Raw genomic sequence first — 17,563 nt, 5'->3', positions numbered from 1 at the left:
TGGGAGAGTTGGGATTGTTCAGCCTGGAGAGGAGAAGCTTTGGGATGACTGAATTGTGGCCTTGCAGGGCCTGAAGGGAGCCTGCAAGAAAGATGGAAAGATGGAGAGAGACGATTTCCAAGGGCCTGGAGTGCCAGGACAAGGGGGAATGGCTTCTCACTGCCAGAGGGCAGGGTTAGGTGGGATAGTGGGAAGAAATCCTTCCCTGTGAGGGTGGGGAGGCCCTGGCACAGGTTGCCCAGAGAAGCTGTGGCTGCCCCTGGATCCCTGGAAGTGTCCAAGGCCAGGTTGGACGGGGCTTGGAGCAACCTGGGCTAGTGGAAGGTGTCCCTGCCCATGGCAGGGGGTGGAACTGGATGGTCTTTAAGGTCCCTTCCCACCCAAACCATTCTGTGATTCCATGGCTCCACGTCCCAGCTGCCACGTCCTAGTTGACCACATCTTAGTTGGCCACATCTTACTTGCTCATGTCTAAAGGGAGCCTCAAGGAATAATTTTGGGCTGAGAATGTACTTCCAAGTTTCCAGGAAAGCCCTGTTTCAGAGCTGGCACCAACCTGAGGCCTCGAGCTCGCGGGTTTTTGCTGTGTAAAGGGCATTGACTTAGTCCAGTCACGGGAACCATCAGAGCTAAATTTCTTTAAAGCCCATATAACATGATGGATTGGCTTAATATTAGCATAATGTGGCAGGGATGAAGTGCATTATCCACTTCATGGGAACACTGTCAAATGATACAGATGAGAACCATAACACTTGGGGCATTGAGTTATGCAGGGATTCACCAAATAAACATAATGTATGACGTCCTCATGCTTGACCTCCCCAAATGATAGGGCACCCTCAGGCAATTTGGGCAGTAATGGTATATTAAAATATAGCCAGAAGGTATTGACATTTAAATTAGAAAGTGAAGGATGTCTCATTAATTTATAGAGGTCCCTTTAGGTTGTCTGGGTGAGTGATGGGCAGTGCACCCACTGTCTTTGAGCAAGGCGTGGAAGCCGAGAGTGGCTGGAGATACAATTAGAGATCAACACCATCCCACTGAAAGTTGGGACATGAAGCTGCTGGAAAGAGTCCAAGAGGATCAGAGGGCTGGAGCAGCTCTGCTGGGAGGAAAGGCTGGGAGAGTTGGGATTGTTCAGCCTGGAGAGGAGAAGTTTTGGGGTGACCCAATTGTGACCTTCCAGGGCCTGAAGGGGCTGCAGGAAAGATGGAGAGGGACTATTTCCAAGGGCCTGGAATGCCAGGACAAGGGAGAATGGCTTACCACTGCCAGAGAGTAGGGTTTCACAGGATAGTGGGAAGAAATTGTTCCCTGGGAGGGTGGGGAGGCCCTGGCTCTGGTTACTCAGAAAAGCTGTGGCTGCCCCTGGATCCCTGGAAGTGTCCAAGGCCAGGTTGGACGGGGCTTGGAGCAACCTGGGCTAGTGGAAGGTGTCCCTGCCCATGGCAGTAAGTGAGACTGGATGATCTTTCAGGTCCCTTCCAACCCAAACCATTCTGTGATACTCTGATTTTATGGCCCAAGTGAGATCCATATGTGAAGATCCTTTCTCAGGATTTGGACAGGATTTGTCCTGTGGCTCAGCCTGGCAGGTGTTCTTTCTTTCAGTCTCAGCTCAAGAAGTGCACAGAGAAATGGGAAATGGATTTAGTTACTCTTGTGCAAGTGAATAAGATGTGGGGGAAGGAGACAGGACTGCACTGGGAGGAGGTCTGGGGGGAAGAGGCAGGACACGACCAGAGGAAGAACCTGAGCAAGGCATCCTCCAGAATTGAAACCAGGAGCTTCCCCAGAGCCTGGCACAGCTCTGTGGGCACCATGACCTGCCAAATCCACTGGTTAAAGGTCTTCATGCTGGTGGAGACAGTCCATGTGATGGACACTGGGGGTCTCCCGATGGCTGGAACTGGCTTGATGGCTCGAGTCAGACATCTGAGGGGAGACAGTTTGGTTCCATCTGATGGCATTTCCCTCTTTAAGCCTCCGTGAGAGAACAGGAAGAAATAAGAAATTACATTTTAAAATGAGTTTGCTGCAAGGAAGCACTTAAAGGTACTAAGTGTAGATAGTGAATATTCACTATCATAAGATAGGATGTCATAGTTATCTTAACAGGATATCGTGGATTTCATCTTTAATCAAATGGGGTTTGGGGAGTTGCAAGGCCCCTTCCTCATTCAGCTCTCAGCATCAGCTACTCCCAGGAATCCCTTGGTGCCATATAATGATCCAGACTCTTTGTAGGCTCTGCCTTGATTTAAAACTTGGGAACTACCTAATGAATGAATCTTGGGATCAAAGGGGTATCGCTTATGGGCTGGTGCTTATCAACAATTTTATGCTTTCCCTGCCTTTACAAATGTGGATAATAAGCAAGTTTCCTCTGGAAGCCTCCAATTTTGCTTGATTTTTGTCCAACACCCTTGGTTTCCTGTAGCTTGTCATTAATGTGTTTATCCATGTTTTTGTGTAGGAACAAGTGGTGATAATTGTGATTCCTGGAATGTGAAAAGAACTATTACCTTTGTCTGCAGTGTTGTCTTTATGCAGCACTCAGCATATGGAGCACAGTGGTTGCTTGAATTGGCTCATATCATTAATTCTATTAAATTGATCATTCTGTTAGAGTTCCGTTGCATGATTTTAGTCTAAATTTTATTTGGAGTTCATTATAATTCTGTTCTTCTTACACAGAAGCCTGATCGGGGCATTTGATGACATTTCAAGAACATTTAAATATTTAAAGTTGAATTAAGCTTCAAAGCTGGTGAATCAGTGTTTGATGTGGAAGGGTATTGTGGCTTTGCTGCTGCAGTGATTACAGGGCTCAGGCTCCTCTTTTGAAAATCAGGCGTTGTTTTCTTTCTTTTAGAATCAACTTAATTCTTGATTTTTAAATTTATCAGGTTTCACACTGGCCCTACTTTTCCAAATTTTCCTCCAGAATCCTTCCCAGGATTGAGGAGGACATAGCTCAGTGTCCCTTTTGCACACTGACTGTCCAGCCTGACGTTGTAGTAGAAAATGCCAATTCCAGAGATTTGTTCTGTGCTTTGGTGGAAAACTGGAATTTAATTTTATTTCAGCAAAGCACACAAGTATTGAGTGGATTAGAGGCATTTTTCCTTTTTTTTTTTTTAAGGAAAGAGCTCAACTGTAAAATATACACAGTTATGAACAGTTTTATGATGTATAGAGGGAGAGGCTAAAGCAATTGGAGATTAAAATAAAAACTTTCTCTGGTAACTTCAAAGTAAGCAAACAATTTCCTTCATGGTTTTCTAACAAAATATCATTGATTTAGTTGAATTAATCTTTTATTTCCATTTACCTTGGTGCACATTGCATGTCTGCAGGGCAGGATTTTCCTGTCATCAGGATGCTCACAAGTAATTTTGGACATGGCCCCTGGGAGATCTGTGATTCTGGGAGTGAAGTCTAAACTAGGAAGAACAGGTTTTTGCAGTCCCCACCTTAAGAATCTCTAATTCTGACGCAGAGCTGCAATCACAGCTCTGGTTAAATCTTCACCTGATGTTTATGGCTTTTGGCTGCCAAGCAAAGAGAGGTTTCCCAGCTCCCCTGTTTGGAATTAAAAGGAGGAATCTGTGCCTGGCTGTGGAGGCAGGGAGGTGATGATTCCATTCTTGGTGTGTGGGGAGGACGCTGTGCCTGGCAGTGCCGACTGAATTTCCCTCTTTTCTTTCCAGGTCTCTGTGGTCAATCAGTTGGACATGCAAGTCATCGTCTCCAACGTTCCTCCCACCCTCGTGGAGCAAAACAAAGATCAGCTCATAGGGTAATTAATTTCTTTCCTGTACAAATATCAGACAGTTCACTGGGTTTGGGATTAGATCCAGCAGGGAGTGCTGAAATATTTGAAACCAGCTAAAATCCTTTTGATCCAGTAATTGCACTCAGGCACCACAGCATCATCAGCTTCCAGGAGCCAGGCTTGCACTTCTGGCTTCTTTTTGGGAGACAATTTTGTGTGCTTGGGGGTCTTAAAACCATGGATTGGACAATGTGGGATAGAAAATACCATAGGAAATAGTTTATAAGTGATCTTTTGTCCATTTAATCAGCAATGAGAGGCACTTCTCAGATTTTCACAGGTCTGGTCCATCCATCCTGTTGTTGTACCTTTAATTCTCCATGGAATTTGAAATACCTTGGGATTGATGATGCAATCCCTCATTGGAAAAGCAGTGAATGGCTCACGGCTTCCCGGGACTAGGAAAAATTACCAGTGTATTTGCTCCTGGAGATTTAGGACGCGTACCCCTTTTCTAACATCAGAAGCACTAATAAGTTGTTCAGGCAATAGGCTTCATTCACATGGATCCCATTTCCTAGAACTAGGAATAACTTCCTAAAAGGAGGTTCTGATGGGGGTGGGTCAGTCTCTTCTCTCAGGTAACAAGGGACAGGGTGAGAGGAAACAGCCTCAAGCTGTGCCAGGGAAGGTTTAGGTTGGATTGGAGGAACCATTTCTTCACAGAAAGGGTGGTTAAGCATTGGAAGGGGCTGCCCAGGGCAGTTCCACCTCTGGAACTGCTCAAAAAACATGTGAATGTGGCACTTGGGACATGTTTTAGTGGTGAACATGGTTCTGGGGTGACAGTTGGATTTGGTGACCTTAGAGGTCATTTCCAGCCTAAATGATCCCATGAATCTGTATTTCACAGGGAACTGAGTTTTTGAGTGAGTACAAAGTCTAAAAAAAGAAAAATCATGGCCAGGCTTTGAGTTCCCAAAATCAGCTTGGGGAGTCTTTACCTTCACAAACACCATGAGCAAGCAAGTGCAACCAAAGAATTTCTTATCTAAGAATAAGTTTTCAAGGACAGAAGATATAACCATGGGCAAAGGGAAACCAAGTTATTTGGAGAGCTTCTCAGACTGAAGTGCTTTGGCCACTTCAAATAATGCACTAATTTATAAAATTGGAATGTGTAATTCATTAACAGATGAAAAGACTGTATTGTTAACCTGGTCTAGTGGAAGGTGTCCCTGTCTGTGACAGGGGAGTTGGAACTAGATGGTCTTTTAGATCCCTTCCAAACCCAAACCATTCTGTGATCTGTGATCTGAATGAGTCACTACAGAGGTTACTCAGCTCTTTCTCCTCTCGTTTTCTAAATATTAATCCCTGAAAATATAACATTTACCCAGCAATTGCAGCACTTGGTGATGGGGAATGTTAGGGAAGAGAGGGTAGTTGGGTCATTTTTGACATTACAGTGATTTTTCACCGTAAAATAAATAGTGGTTTAAACCACTTCGTAGAACAAATTATATCAGGATCTCCCCAGCTGCCTGGGGAGGTTTTTTACCAGGGGTTATGAGGTATCAAGAGATACATAATTCAGTGTTTTCCACACTGGAAAGGCTTACTCAGCACAGCCCAGAGATGTGTGGGGGTTAATGGTCCACATAAAGAAAGCACAGCAGAGAAGAGAAGATTTAAAGCCTCGCTGTCCATTTGGCTCAGGAGTTGAAGCTTTTTGAGGGATACAATGGGCACATCTTCCTTTCACATCCTCTGGACTGAACATCAGTGTCACATTTGCCATTTCCTCACCCACTGTCATTGTGGCTGTGCAGGTAAATCCCTTTCTGGCTGCTACAGGAGGTGGCAGAGAAATTAGGCTGAGGCTTAGTGGAAAATTCAGTGTGTGTTCCTCTCCTTCAGAAAACTTGGGGGAAGCAGATGACACAGTGTTCTGTAAATGTGGAAGTTTTTGGGAGTGTTTGCTGGATGGGCAAGGATCAGCATCTCATAGGATCATAACATATCCTCCTTTGGAAGGCACCCACAGGCATCATCAAGTCCCAGTCCTGAAATTCAGCTGGAATTAAATAGCCAGTGTTGTTCTCAGAGCATTTAGTTCTTTACTTTTCATGTGAATTCAGCTTAAAGCTCTGCCTCAAGTCAGATACTCCACATTGCCCAGAGAGACCTGGATTTCCTCCTGCAGGTAATAGAAGTGTCTTGTGGAATAAATTCCTCTGTACTCTTGTCTAGAGATGTCGCATCATTTGCTCTGAAATGGAATAATGGAGTGGCTTAAAATGAGTGTTTTGATGAAATACAGTCACAGAACAGGTCAGGCTGGAAGGGACCACAGTGGGCATCAGTGGCAGTCTGAAAAATAAAAACTAGATAATTCCAGCATGGGGAAAACTGGAATGCTTTATTGAACACGAGAACACAATTTTAAAGGCATTGGGGATGAATATGTTAATGAAGGGGACAACCTATGTTAATTAGGGAGTTATGCAAGTTTTTGCTGCAATTTCCAAATAGTTAATTTTTCTTCAAGCAGGATTACGTGGGGGATAGAGGGATTACAGGGGTTTAGACATGGTTTTAACAATCATCTCAAAAAGTCCTTTCTTAATTCTGCTTGGATCCAGGTTTATATCTCCGGGTTGCACATCAACAGGTCTCAGGAATTTGGACAAGGGTCCAAATTTCTTCAGATCATGAGATGTTTGTCAGCTCTTGTTTTCCAAGGTTTATGATTCAAATTTACCAAGCTTTCTGTTACTGAGAGCTGGTTTTTGGCCCCTTCAGGCATCTGGTGCCACCTCCCTGCTCCAGCAGGGCCAGCCCAGAGCACACGGCACAGGAGTGTGTCCAGACAGCTCTGGAATATCCCCAGGGAGGACACTCCACCCCCTCTCTGCTCTCTCTTCAGTTAAAGAAAATCCAGGCTGAACCCTCTAACATGGTTTAAAAGTGACCAGGAAGGTTTTTCCCTGAAAATCCAAATGTAAAATCAAATGCTGATCTTTGGAGATGTCACTGAGGGAGTGTTTTGGAATATGAACACTGAAGCTGCTGACTTAATGGTTTGCATATATAAAGTTGACTGCCATCATCCCTCACAGGAGCTCTGCTTTGATGCAGAGAAACTGTGGTTGCACTTAAAAGAGATATTATATTATATATTACAGCAATAAATATTGCTATAAATTATAGGGCCTAATATACATCACATGTACATTGTGCATCATATATAATTTTATGTGTAATCATAGCATATGAGATAATAAATTTTATGTCTAGGAGCTGGAACACACGGTGCTTCTGCAGGGAAATGCTTCTGAATGGGGATGGTTTCCCTGCAGTTGTGGTTTTTTTCTCCTCCACAGTCCATGAAGTGGTAGAAAATTTGCATGTCTCAGCTGCTGGATGCAGTTGAGGTGCATAAATCACTCAGACTCCTCAGTTTTCCCATAGGAGAAGTATTATTCTTTAGGATTTTTGCCCTGTAATTACCGAATTAAGTCTAATTACAGGTGGCTGGACCTTTTCTCTGTTGGGCTGGTGGCATTGAACTTGTCCTTCAGCATTGGCCACGGCCAGCACTTGGTTTCCTCCCCTTTAGGAGATGCTTTTGAGACCCAGGTACTGCTAGAGCTGCTTTGCTCTTTGCCTCAGCACTCTCTGACAGGAACTTTTTTGGGGTCATTTTGCTCCTGGCCCTTGGTTCCACCTCCCCTTCCTTTTTCCTCTGTCACTTCCTTGCCCTGTGTCGTTTCATTCTAAATTAAATTGCCAAATTAGGAAAGAAGTAGATTAGATAATCAAAGAATTGATTTCATTAGATTAAATAGATTTAATTACGTAAAATAAATAGATTAGAGGGACATTTGCCACCAACCAGCTGCGTCCTATTTCATATCCAGCCTGTGTTTGGCTTTTCGGGGACAATGTGTGTCCTGGAGCCTGGTACAGTGTTAACAGAGCCCATTCCATCCCTCAGCCTCTGTCTGCTGGAATCAGGATGATTAATAACAGCAGGCCACCTTTACTGAGTCAGGTAATAGAGACCAAAACTTACTCAACTCCAGCTTTCCCACTGGCTGTGCCGGTGCCAGGCAGGAAGCCCTGGTTCAGCACTCTGCCCTCTGTAACCCCGGGGCTGTTGTGTTAATGGATCTCTCCAAAGCACTGTAATGCAGTGCATGGATTCCTGGATAAAGCTGTAAACTCCTGCTCCAGCCTGGAATTGCTGACTCTTGCAGGAAAAGCCCTTTTGTGCTGAGATGTGAAGATGCTCCTCTGGGCCAGAGCCGAGGTGTCTCTGTGTCACTCTCGGGGTGAGCGTCATGTTCCTCCTGTGCCTGGGACAAATGATGCTGAAATACAGACTTGGAGTGTGTGTAGAGTTTTTGGAGGGCAGGGATATGCAGGATGGGCACAAGGAGAAGGAAAGGAATTCTAGCAGTATGTTAAAAAACAAATTTCCTTTGCAGAGTGCAATCCAGTATGCTTGTGGTGGTGCTGGGTTGATGATCAGGCTTGAATCTTAAAGGTCTTTTTCAGCCTTAACAATTCATGATCCTATGCTTTTATAGGATTAGGATAAGTGGGTATAAAGACATTGGCTCTGGGTTGTTTTCTAAATATTATGGATGTTGTTTTATGCAGAGGAAATTGGCTCAGTGCTGCTCCTTCCTGCCAGACACAGGCCTAAAAAACTAGAAATAATCTTTGTGAAAGGCTGTTTTATAAAGAAGGGCTGTTCTTGGGCTTGAAATAAACCCCAGGGGCCACAGAAAGTGTAGAGCCTGCCCTGTGCTCTTTGTGTGCTGTAATAAGGCATTTGGGAGCTCAAGTGCATCGCCCCCAAATCTGTCACTGACTTCACAGGAGGGGCTGGAATTGATCCTTGTCTGTTTGGGAAGGTACAGCTGAAAATCCAGCTGGTTACTTGTCAATTATTAACCTTGCAAAAATCACGCAGCCAGAATTTGGCTGAAGTGGAGCAAAATGGAAGAGTTAATGAAAGCACTTGAAAAGTCTGCACTGCTGTGGACAGGCAGAGCTCTCATCTGTGCATTGTTGCCAAATTTGCATTTTCAAATACTTGGAACATGAATTTATCATACACTATTTAACTAAATTATGTTTGGGAGGTAGAATTTCAGCCAAAAATGATGCAGGATCTTGAGTCTTTGACACTGCTGACTCCAAGTCTATGGTACCACTTATTTGAGTCCTGAAAGGAAGAACGTTTTGGGGGTGTTTTTTTTTTAATTTCTTAAACTATTTTATGTGCTCCAGAAGCATAAGAGGCTGTCAAATTACTAAACAACTTAGATGGGATGTTGGGAAGAAATCCTTCCCTGTGAGGGTGGGGAGTTTCTTCCCAAAATTTCATCTAACCCTGCCCTCTGGCAGTGGGAAGCCATTCCTTCTTGTCCTGTCCCTCCATTCCTTGTCCAGAATGTGCTGTTTGTTCTTCAATTTTAATCATGTTTTAGACAAAGAGATTCTCAAAGGCAATGAATTCCAGCAGGATGTCAGGAGTTTCTGAGGAAGGGGAATGTTGTTACCAATTCTGCTCCAAGTGACCCCACGTTATAACCTTCCAACCTTTTGGAGCGTTTCTGTCTGGGCTGTAATAACAGTTCTGGGCAAGGAAACACAACAGGACAAGAGGAAACAGCCTCAAGTTGTGCCAGGGGAGGCTCAGGTTGGACAGGAGGAGGAATTTGTTGCTGGAAAGGGTGGTCAGGCCTTGGCAGGGGCTGCCCAGGGAGGTTTGGAGTGCCCATCCCTGGAGATGTCCCAGGAAGGCCTGGCCGTGGCACTCAGTGCTCTGGGCTGGGGACAAGGGGGGCATCGGGCACAGGGGGATCCATGGGCTGGGAGGGCTTTTCCAACCTGGATGATTCTGGGATACTGTGAAAAACATCCCCTGCCTGCTGCAAGAGAAGATGTTTGTATGGTAATTAGGGAGGCAAATCCTTTACCTACTTGGTCTATCTAAATCCTTTTGCAAAACACCCTTCTAAGGACTTTAGGTTCTTTCAGCCATTTCCATTCACACAATGTTCGCTGGGGCTTTTTTTTTTACAATAATCTGCATATCCCAGATTTGTCCTGTCAAGTTTTACCTGGGAGAATTATTGTTCCCGAGGTGTCTGTGACAGGTTATCACCTTGGCTGCCAGTGAAGAGCGTTCCAGAAGCAGAGATAAGTAGAGTTTACCCTATCTGCAAACAACAGGAGTGCTTGTTTAGAGGACACCAGTCAACCAGCAGCATGGCAGCCAATCTGTATCTCTATTTTCTCTGCATTACAGTATATATTCACTGCTAGGCTGAGACCTGGCTCTGACAGACTTGGATTTTTCAAAATATTTCAGAAAAGATGCTGTTTTAAAGGCAGGCTAAATTTCCACAAAGAGAGGAGAGATGAAAAATTAGGAGCTGGTGACGCTGCCTTGACAGTGTTACTTTGGAAATCTTGTGTCAGGAAAAAACCAGCAGCAAAATGTAACCTCAGCAACTGCAGAAGGTTTTGTGTCAAACAAGTGACTTCCTAAAGTCACTGGTGTCCTTTTTTGAGAGATCTGTCTTCCTCCACACCCTGATGCATCCTTGATCCTGATGCCTCAATCAGTCAGCTTGTTCCCCCTGCTTCCCTTGCTTTTGCCTCCCAGCTCAGCTGCTGCTTTTGGATTTGATACCCTGATCACATAAATTAGTCTAGGAAATTCTGTATTTATTTATAACTCCCGGGAGTTTAGATGGAGCATTTAAACTTCCAAATTCTCTGGTTTATGTCTCCATACCTTTTTACCCATGTGTCCTGTGTTGCTGATATTTGCTTTTATGCCTTTGTTTATAAAACTGTCTTTGAGGGCTTCAAGGGAACCCTTCTTGGCCCCAGCTTGGAAACCTCACCAGACCATTAGCAAGTCTGGGTGTTGTTATTGTTATGCTGTTGTTATTTTGGGCCGAGCTGCTGCTGAGTTCTGTTGGCCTTTTTTTCCTTCTGCTTGTAGAACTCCTGCTGCAGTTTATTTTATTCCATTTTTTCCCCATGTCAGCCTGATATTCCAATTTTCTTCTGCCTGTAAAACTCACAGATGTTGCAGCACCTGAAATGTTGGAGAGACAGATGAAATATCCAGTTGAAAGTCACTGGAGTGGTTGTTTCTGTAGGGGAAAATTTATCGTGTGAGGGTGGAATGGACGTGCTGAAATAGTACACCTTAATAAAAGGATGGCAGGGAGGCTTTGTGTGAAATATAGGTGGTGTTTCCCATGAGCCATTTAAAACTCAGCTGAGGTCGTAAATACAGAGAGCTCGACTTAAGGACACTGTTCCTGATGACCTCTCCAAACACTGCTGAGCTTTTCCCAGGAGTTCAGCGTTTAAGAGGTTCCACTGAGCAGAGATTCTTTTCAGAAAGTGCTCTGAAGGTCACCGTCCTCCTCAGCCCGTGGGGTCTCATGTGGCCCTTGGGCAGCACAAACCAATCACTGCAGCTCTCTGGCTCTGTCTCCTCCGCAGGATTTTGGAACGCTACATCCAGGACCAGATTCCCGGGGCGACAGTGGTGGTGGAATCCATCGGGGCGCGGAGGTTTGGGGACGGGTTCTCCGAAGAGGATTACACCAAGTCCGACCTCATGGTCTATGCCATCGACCCGCAGACCAACAGGGCCATCATGAGGAACGAACTGTTTAAGTGAGTGTCTCATTCCTTGCTCCTCCTCTATTCCTGGGGCCTGGTTGGAAGCCTGTGGGTCTGTTGGGAAGTGGTTCAGTGTAACAGGAGTAGGGAAATCTCTGGAAGCAGTTGCTGCCTGGCCTTACCCTCTGTAACTTGGGGATTTACCACTTTACCAGTTCAGTGCATTGCCTTGAGCTAAACCATCCCCTGATTTAGACATTTTCACCATGAGAGCTTGCAAGACACTTGGGCCACCCTGTGCAGGAGCTCCCAGCTTCAATTCCTCCAAAGGAATTTCCTTCCTGTGTACCAACACTCCTCTGTGATGTCCAGGCAAGGGCTTTGCTGCTGCAGTGCTGGACCTTCCCTTTCCATTTGGAAAACTGACTTTTTTCTTTTTTGTTTCTTTCTGGGTTCTGGGGTTGGGTTTTTTTGTGGGAAGAGAAGGAAGGGAAGGGGAAGGAACAGAGGTGGTTTGCAATGTCTGAAGCACATTGGGGCATGACCCAGGTGTACCCACACAGAGGAGATCAGGCCCTTCAAGATGCAAATCAGGCTTTTCTTCTACAGCAGCCACTCTCTTCTGTTTTTTTTTCCTTATTTCACCTTTGTGTTTGCTTTTTATCTTGGTGAGAACTGGGCCAGGCTATGGTTGGAAAAGGCCTTGTTCTCCCAAGCTCCTCGTGGAGTACAGATGAACTATGGTGAACTAAAGCTGTGCAGATATTCAGAGTTTACAGGCTGGAAAAGATCCCTGTGATCAGTCTGAGCGAGTGTAATAAGGATCATGCAACCCCTTAAATTAATTCTGGTTGGAAAGCAAACTTGTCAACAAAGCAGCTCCACAAGGAAAACCACTCAATTACCTCTGTGTAATTTCCCAACAAAAATTAGGTCTTTTTCCCTTTTTTTTTTAAATTTTAATTTCTGTAGATTCAGTCATAGTGTTTTCTTATAACTGAAGTATCCAACTGGTGCTTTTAATTTCTGTGTTCCAGCAAGCTCTAGGCTTATGATCACATCGTCCTCTAAATTTTTATTCTTGAGAAGTTGCTTGACCTCTGCACTCTGGGCTGTGTTTAAATTGTTTTAATCGCTTCAAGTTGTCTCTGAAGCCTCTCCAGTCTTCCAGCATCACTTTTTGAACTAAGGATATAAAAAAAAAATTGTGGTTTTATATAAAATTTTCTATTTTTATATAAAAATAGTTTAAAAAATATTTTTAAAAATAGCTTCTCAGAGGGGTGGCAGTAGAACCTCCTTCCTCCCGTTGGCATTTGGTTTTGGGTATCTGCTAGGTCACACAGTCTCTTTAGTTCTCAGTGATGCTCTGGGAGTTTGTGTTCATGTGTCCACTGCTGATCCTTCCCAGAATGGGGTCTTTGTGTTTTTATTCCCAGTTTTATTCAAGAGTGGAAGTGGAAATTCAGGCAGCCAGCAGAAATCTGTGATAGATAGATAACCATTCTCATTAATCTCCCAAGAAAAGTGCCTGTGAATCTGCTTGCAGTTGTCCTGTTTCAGCCCAACCCACTCCCAAAACGAGTCTCAATAAAAAGCACCTTGCTGCCTTGCATCCAGACTATCTCCTGATCCCTCCTTATCATTGCTTTTCCACTTTTACCCTTTATAAATTCCTGGAGGTGTCTGTTTTATTCCAGTCACAGCCAGTTCAGAGTGGCTGAAGTGGGATCCCTTTAGAAATGCTCGAGGTCAAAAGGACATTATTGAATTCCATGAAAAAATAAAAATTTTTTCTGATGCAGACTCTCTTCACAGTCAGGAAACAAAAATGTCCCTCTTCCTTTTGGGACCCTTTGAAAATATGGGAATGTCTTTTAGGGACATTCATGTGTCCAGTGAAATACCCAGAGCAGAAGAGAGCTAAGATAGGTTAAAAATCTGATTTTCAAATGTGAAGGATCAGCTGAGAAGGAACCTCATTAAAATGCTCCATGTGCCTGCACGCTCAGCTTTTTGTTGGGTTTTTTTTTTTTCCTCTCTTCAAAAGCTTTTAAATATTTAAATCAGGAAAATCCCAGGGAATGCTTTCCTGGCTTTAGGGTAGAGGTGAGTAGGTGTCAGCTCCCTGGAGTAAGGAGGGAGAGTTTTGGAGCTTGACAGCTGGAGGTACCAAGTTTTCCCCAGCAAGTGGGTGAACCACCAGAGATTTGCCCCAGCTTAGGGACATGCCCAAATCTACAAAGAAATCCCTCCTGTGAGCGTTTTCCTGGAGGTTTGATTTTCCAGGGATGGCTCCGTGTTCTTCCTGCCACACTCCCAGGACACAGTGGTTGTGCCCTCAGTGGGAAGCCGTGAGTCACAACCATCCTTCTGCCAGGCAGGAATCTGCTCTGGATCTACCAGACAAAGAGATCAATAGGAGAAAGGATCATTTAATAAACTGGAGATGATGGGAGGAAGGTGAGAAAGTCCTAAAGAAACTCAGCCTCCTGTTTTAAAAATTGAATTGGCAATAAGGAATATAAACTTACCTGAGTTATTTTCCAAGTGTTCAGCAATTCCATGATGTGTCCAGAAGAGAGAACTGTATCAACAGCACAGAGTTAGCACAGGAGTTCTGCCAGCTGGGATTGTAACACAGTTTACAAAGTGATTGTATTTTGGAAGATACCTGGAATGGGCTTTTTTGGGAACACCCCGCTGTGATCCTGCTCCTAAAACATTGAGCAGGCCCTGATTTAAGAGTTTGCTGTCCCTGTTTGAAACAATCCCCTGTGAAGGTGGGACAGGAGGTAAGTTGAGGACAGAGTGGAGCAACCTGTTCCCCTTCACAGGTGGAATTCTGCTGGGATACAGACAGGTCTCAGGGATACAGACCCAGGTTCTTGGATTTACCCTGGAGATGGGGGGAAAGGGTGGGCTTGGCAACTCAGGCCCATCACCGGCTGAGCAGAGTCGTCCACTGAACCAAAGGGTGTGTGTCAGGCTCCCATCATCCCTAATATTAATCCCATCACAATTCCAGCAAAAAGTTTGGCTGGAAAACAAAGCCATGGTTTAGAAATCATGGATGTGGCCATCACTGCCGGAGGGGGAAAACCTGTGTCTCTCCAGAGCTGATGAAGTTTCCCTGTCCTGTGCTCTGTCAGACTGATCCACAACGAGAGATTCCTGTTTTTCCTTACGACTGTTGTGACTGATGACCTGCCATTTTCATTAATCAGGAATCTCATAAAATAGAGTCATTAAGGCTGGAAAAACCCTCCCAAGATCGAGTCCAACCCTGAACTCAGCACTGCTGTGTTCACCACTCATCCGTGTCCCCAAGTGCCACATCCACATGTTCTTTGAACACTTCCAGGGCTGGGGACTCCAAACCTCTCTGGGCAGCCCCTGCCAAGGCCTGACCACCCTTTCCAGCAACAAATTCCTCCTCCTGGCCAACCTGAGCCTCCCCTGGCACAGCTGGAGGCCGTTCCCTCTCCTCCTGTCCCTTGTTCCCTGGGAGCAGAGCCCGACCCCCCCCGGCTCCCCCCTCCTGTCAGGGACTTGCAGAGCCAGAAGGTCCCCCCTGAGCCTCCTTTTCTCCAGGCTGAGCCCCCCCAGCTGCTTCTGGTCAGACTTTTGCTCCAAATCTGTCTGATTACTCCCAAAAATTGAGCCTGAATAGTAGCTGTGCTTTGCTATTTCCTCCCTCTACCACGAACCCTGAAAGACTCTGAGGCCACTTAGAGATAATTTTACAAACTGAAATGATCAGCCTCCTTTTCTGTCTTTATATAGGAAAGAGAGTTTGATTTATTGGAGCATAAAAACCAGTTGAATCCAGCAAATTTCTCCTGCATATATTAAGTGGAAAATGTCCACCATTAAAAATAAACTGCTTACCCTGCCTGAATCTCCTGCACAACGTGTCAGGTTCCATCACGGAGTAAACGCTCACGCTTGAGTTACAACCTGTTAAAACAGGGTTTGTCAAGAAAATGCTGAGGGAATTTTAATGGAGAGATGGTTAAAATCATCCAGAGATTTAATGCTGTCCTGCTGGGATGCTTTTTCCAGCTCAAAGGACGTGTGACATGCACCAGTGACATCTAGTGTGCAGCAGAAGAATGAGGCTCTGTTTAGACTCACTTTGCGTCTCGTTTGCCTTTAGGTTTGAAAAGGGATTTTTTCTCAAGCACCACGAGCATTTTTGTGGAAGAAATCAAGGGGCAAACAACGCTGTGAGGGTTTCTGAGTAAATTAATTAGAGAGGAAATCGATTTTAAGAAATTAACTGCCGTTAAGAAATGGTTTTTGAGGAGTGTTGTTTCTGTCTGATGATCAGATTAAGGAAATCAAGCTATTCCAGACTATTTCAGGCTGTCTTTAGACATTCGGAGTTTATGTGCAGAAATCCTTTCAGAAAATTTTTTTTAGCTGTTGTTTTTCATTTGATCTTTTCTGGGTTTTTTTCTGACACATCATTTTTCCCCAGGAGAACCCCTGTCCAGGTGGGGGTCCTGCTACAGCTCTGAGCCATAAGGATCCTCCATCCTAATACTGCCTCCTACTTTGGTCTTTTTAGCTGGGCAGCTTGTGAGACACTCACTCCTCACTTCCAGAGTGATCCAAGGATTTTTCTTTTCCTTTAGAAGTTAAAGCCTTGGCCAATGTGTTTTTTGTCCCTCCAGCCAAAGGATTTCCCTAAGAAGCTGGGGGAAGTCCTCCTGCTTTTAGAGTAGCATCAACCACAGTCGTGAAGAAATCCCATAAAATAGAATCATTAAGGTTGGAAAAGACCTCCAAGATCATCAATTCCAACCGTTCCCCCAGCACTGCCAAGGCCACCACAAACCCATGTCCCCAGGTGCCACATCCACGTGGTTTTTGAACCAAGGATGGGGAATCCACCACTGCCTGGGCAAGATCACGTGGATCTTTAGGCCGGAGTGGGATGTGTTCAGGAAGGGCTGGTTGATCCTCTCTGACAGACCAGTGAAGGAAAGAGCACAATCAATGCTACTTTGAGCCCCTAGAAATCAGGATAAGCTTCAGCTCACCCCTCCTTTTCAGTGCTTAAACTGTGTCCTGGTATTAAGTACCTTGGAGTCATTCCAGGGATTACAAGGAATTGCCGATACCTAAAGACCAGGTTATTGACCCAACCACAGCCACCCAAACACACTTCATGAACTTGACCATAACTCTTTTGCGCCTCCAAAGGTTCCTGGATGGCAAACTGCTGGATATCAACAAGGAGTTCCAGCCCTACCTGGGGCAGGGCGGGCGAATCCTGGAGATCCGCACGCCGGACGTGGTGGCCAACGTGAAGAAGCAGGCGCAGGCCGTGGGCTACACGGAGGGAGCGCTGCTGGCCCTGGCTGTGATCATCATCCTGTGCTGCCTGCCAGCCATCCTCATCGTCATGGTCAGCTACAGGCAGTGAGTAACCTCCTCTTCCTCCCCTCCCACTGCCAGCAGCCTTCCCAGTAGGGAGGTCGTGTAGCGTAGAACCGCTCCAACACCATCCGTCCTTGCAGCGAGAGCAATGTGCATTACACATATCATTTCATATTTATATATTTTATATATATATTTATATATACTTATATATATTTTGATATTATATATATTTATACGTTCTCTCTTCTATATTAATTCCTGTTTTTAACTCCCCTCTCCCCACGAGAGTTGGCCAGTGCTCGGTGTGATGCGTCTTGTTGTACTTTCTGGGGCAGGGAGCTTTTAGAACACGGCCTCAAAAGCCAGGTGTTTGAAACACAGGGGTAATTTCAGGGCTGAATTCCATGCCAAAGGAAAAAAAATTGAGGAGAAAGGTGCTGTCTCAATCGATGACTCAAAAATCAAACTGCGGAGCTTGATAAAATAAAGAGTCCATTTTATATGGACTTATATATTTTTAATTTTTAATTATAAATATATATATATTTAAAATTTTTAATTATAAATATATGTATTTTTAAAATTTTTAATTATAAATATATGTATATTTAATATTTTTAATTATAAATACATATATATTTTAAAAATTTTAATTATAATATGTATTTAAAAATTTTAATTATAAATATATATATTTAAAATTTTTAATTATAAATATAT

General features: G+C 44.4%; 1 protein-coding gene across 16 annotated transcripts in view; it reads left to right on the top strand.

The window, feature by feature from the left end:
- PCDH15 (protocadherin related 15) overlaps positions 1-17,563 on the top strand; it is a 526,100-nt gene that overhangs the window by 485,968 nt on the left and 22,569 nt on the right. For 15 of the 16 annotated variants that reach the window (XM_027692924.1, XM_027692936.1, XM_027692923.1 and 12 more), the window contains 3 exons: positions 3,720-3,808; positions 11,330-11,506; positions 16,664-16,882. In XM_027692924.1, coding sequence (XP_027548725.1) covers positions 3,720-3,808; positions 11,330-11,506; positions 16,664-16,882 — 485 coding nt within the window. Of the gene's footprint in view, positions 1-3,719; positions 3,809-11,329; positions 11,507-12,891; positions 13,032-16,663; positions 16,883-17,563 lie in introns of those variants that run through there. The other variant, XM_027692935.1, reaches the window with a different exon arrangement.

The sequence above is a fragment of the Neopelma chrysocephalum genome, unplaced genomic scaffold (assembly GCF_003984885.1).
Source record: "Neopelma chrysocephalum unplaced genomic scaffold, ASM398488v2 Primary Assembly neopelma1_89, whole genome shotgun sequence".
In the NCBI taxonomy this organism is placed as follows: Eukaryota; Metazoa; Chordata; class Aves; order Passeriformes; family Pipridae; genus Neopelma; species Neopelma chrysocephalum.
Note: the sequence above shows the minus strand (reverse complement) of the source record. Positions and strands in the feature narration are given on the sequence as shown.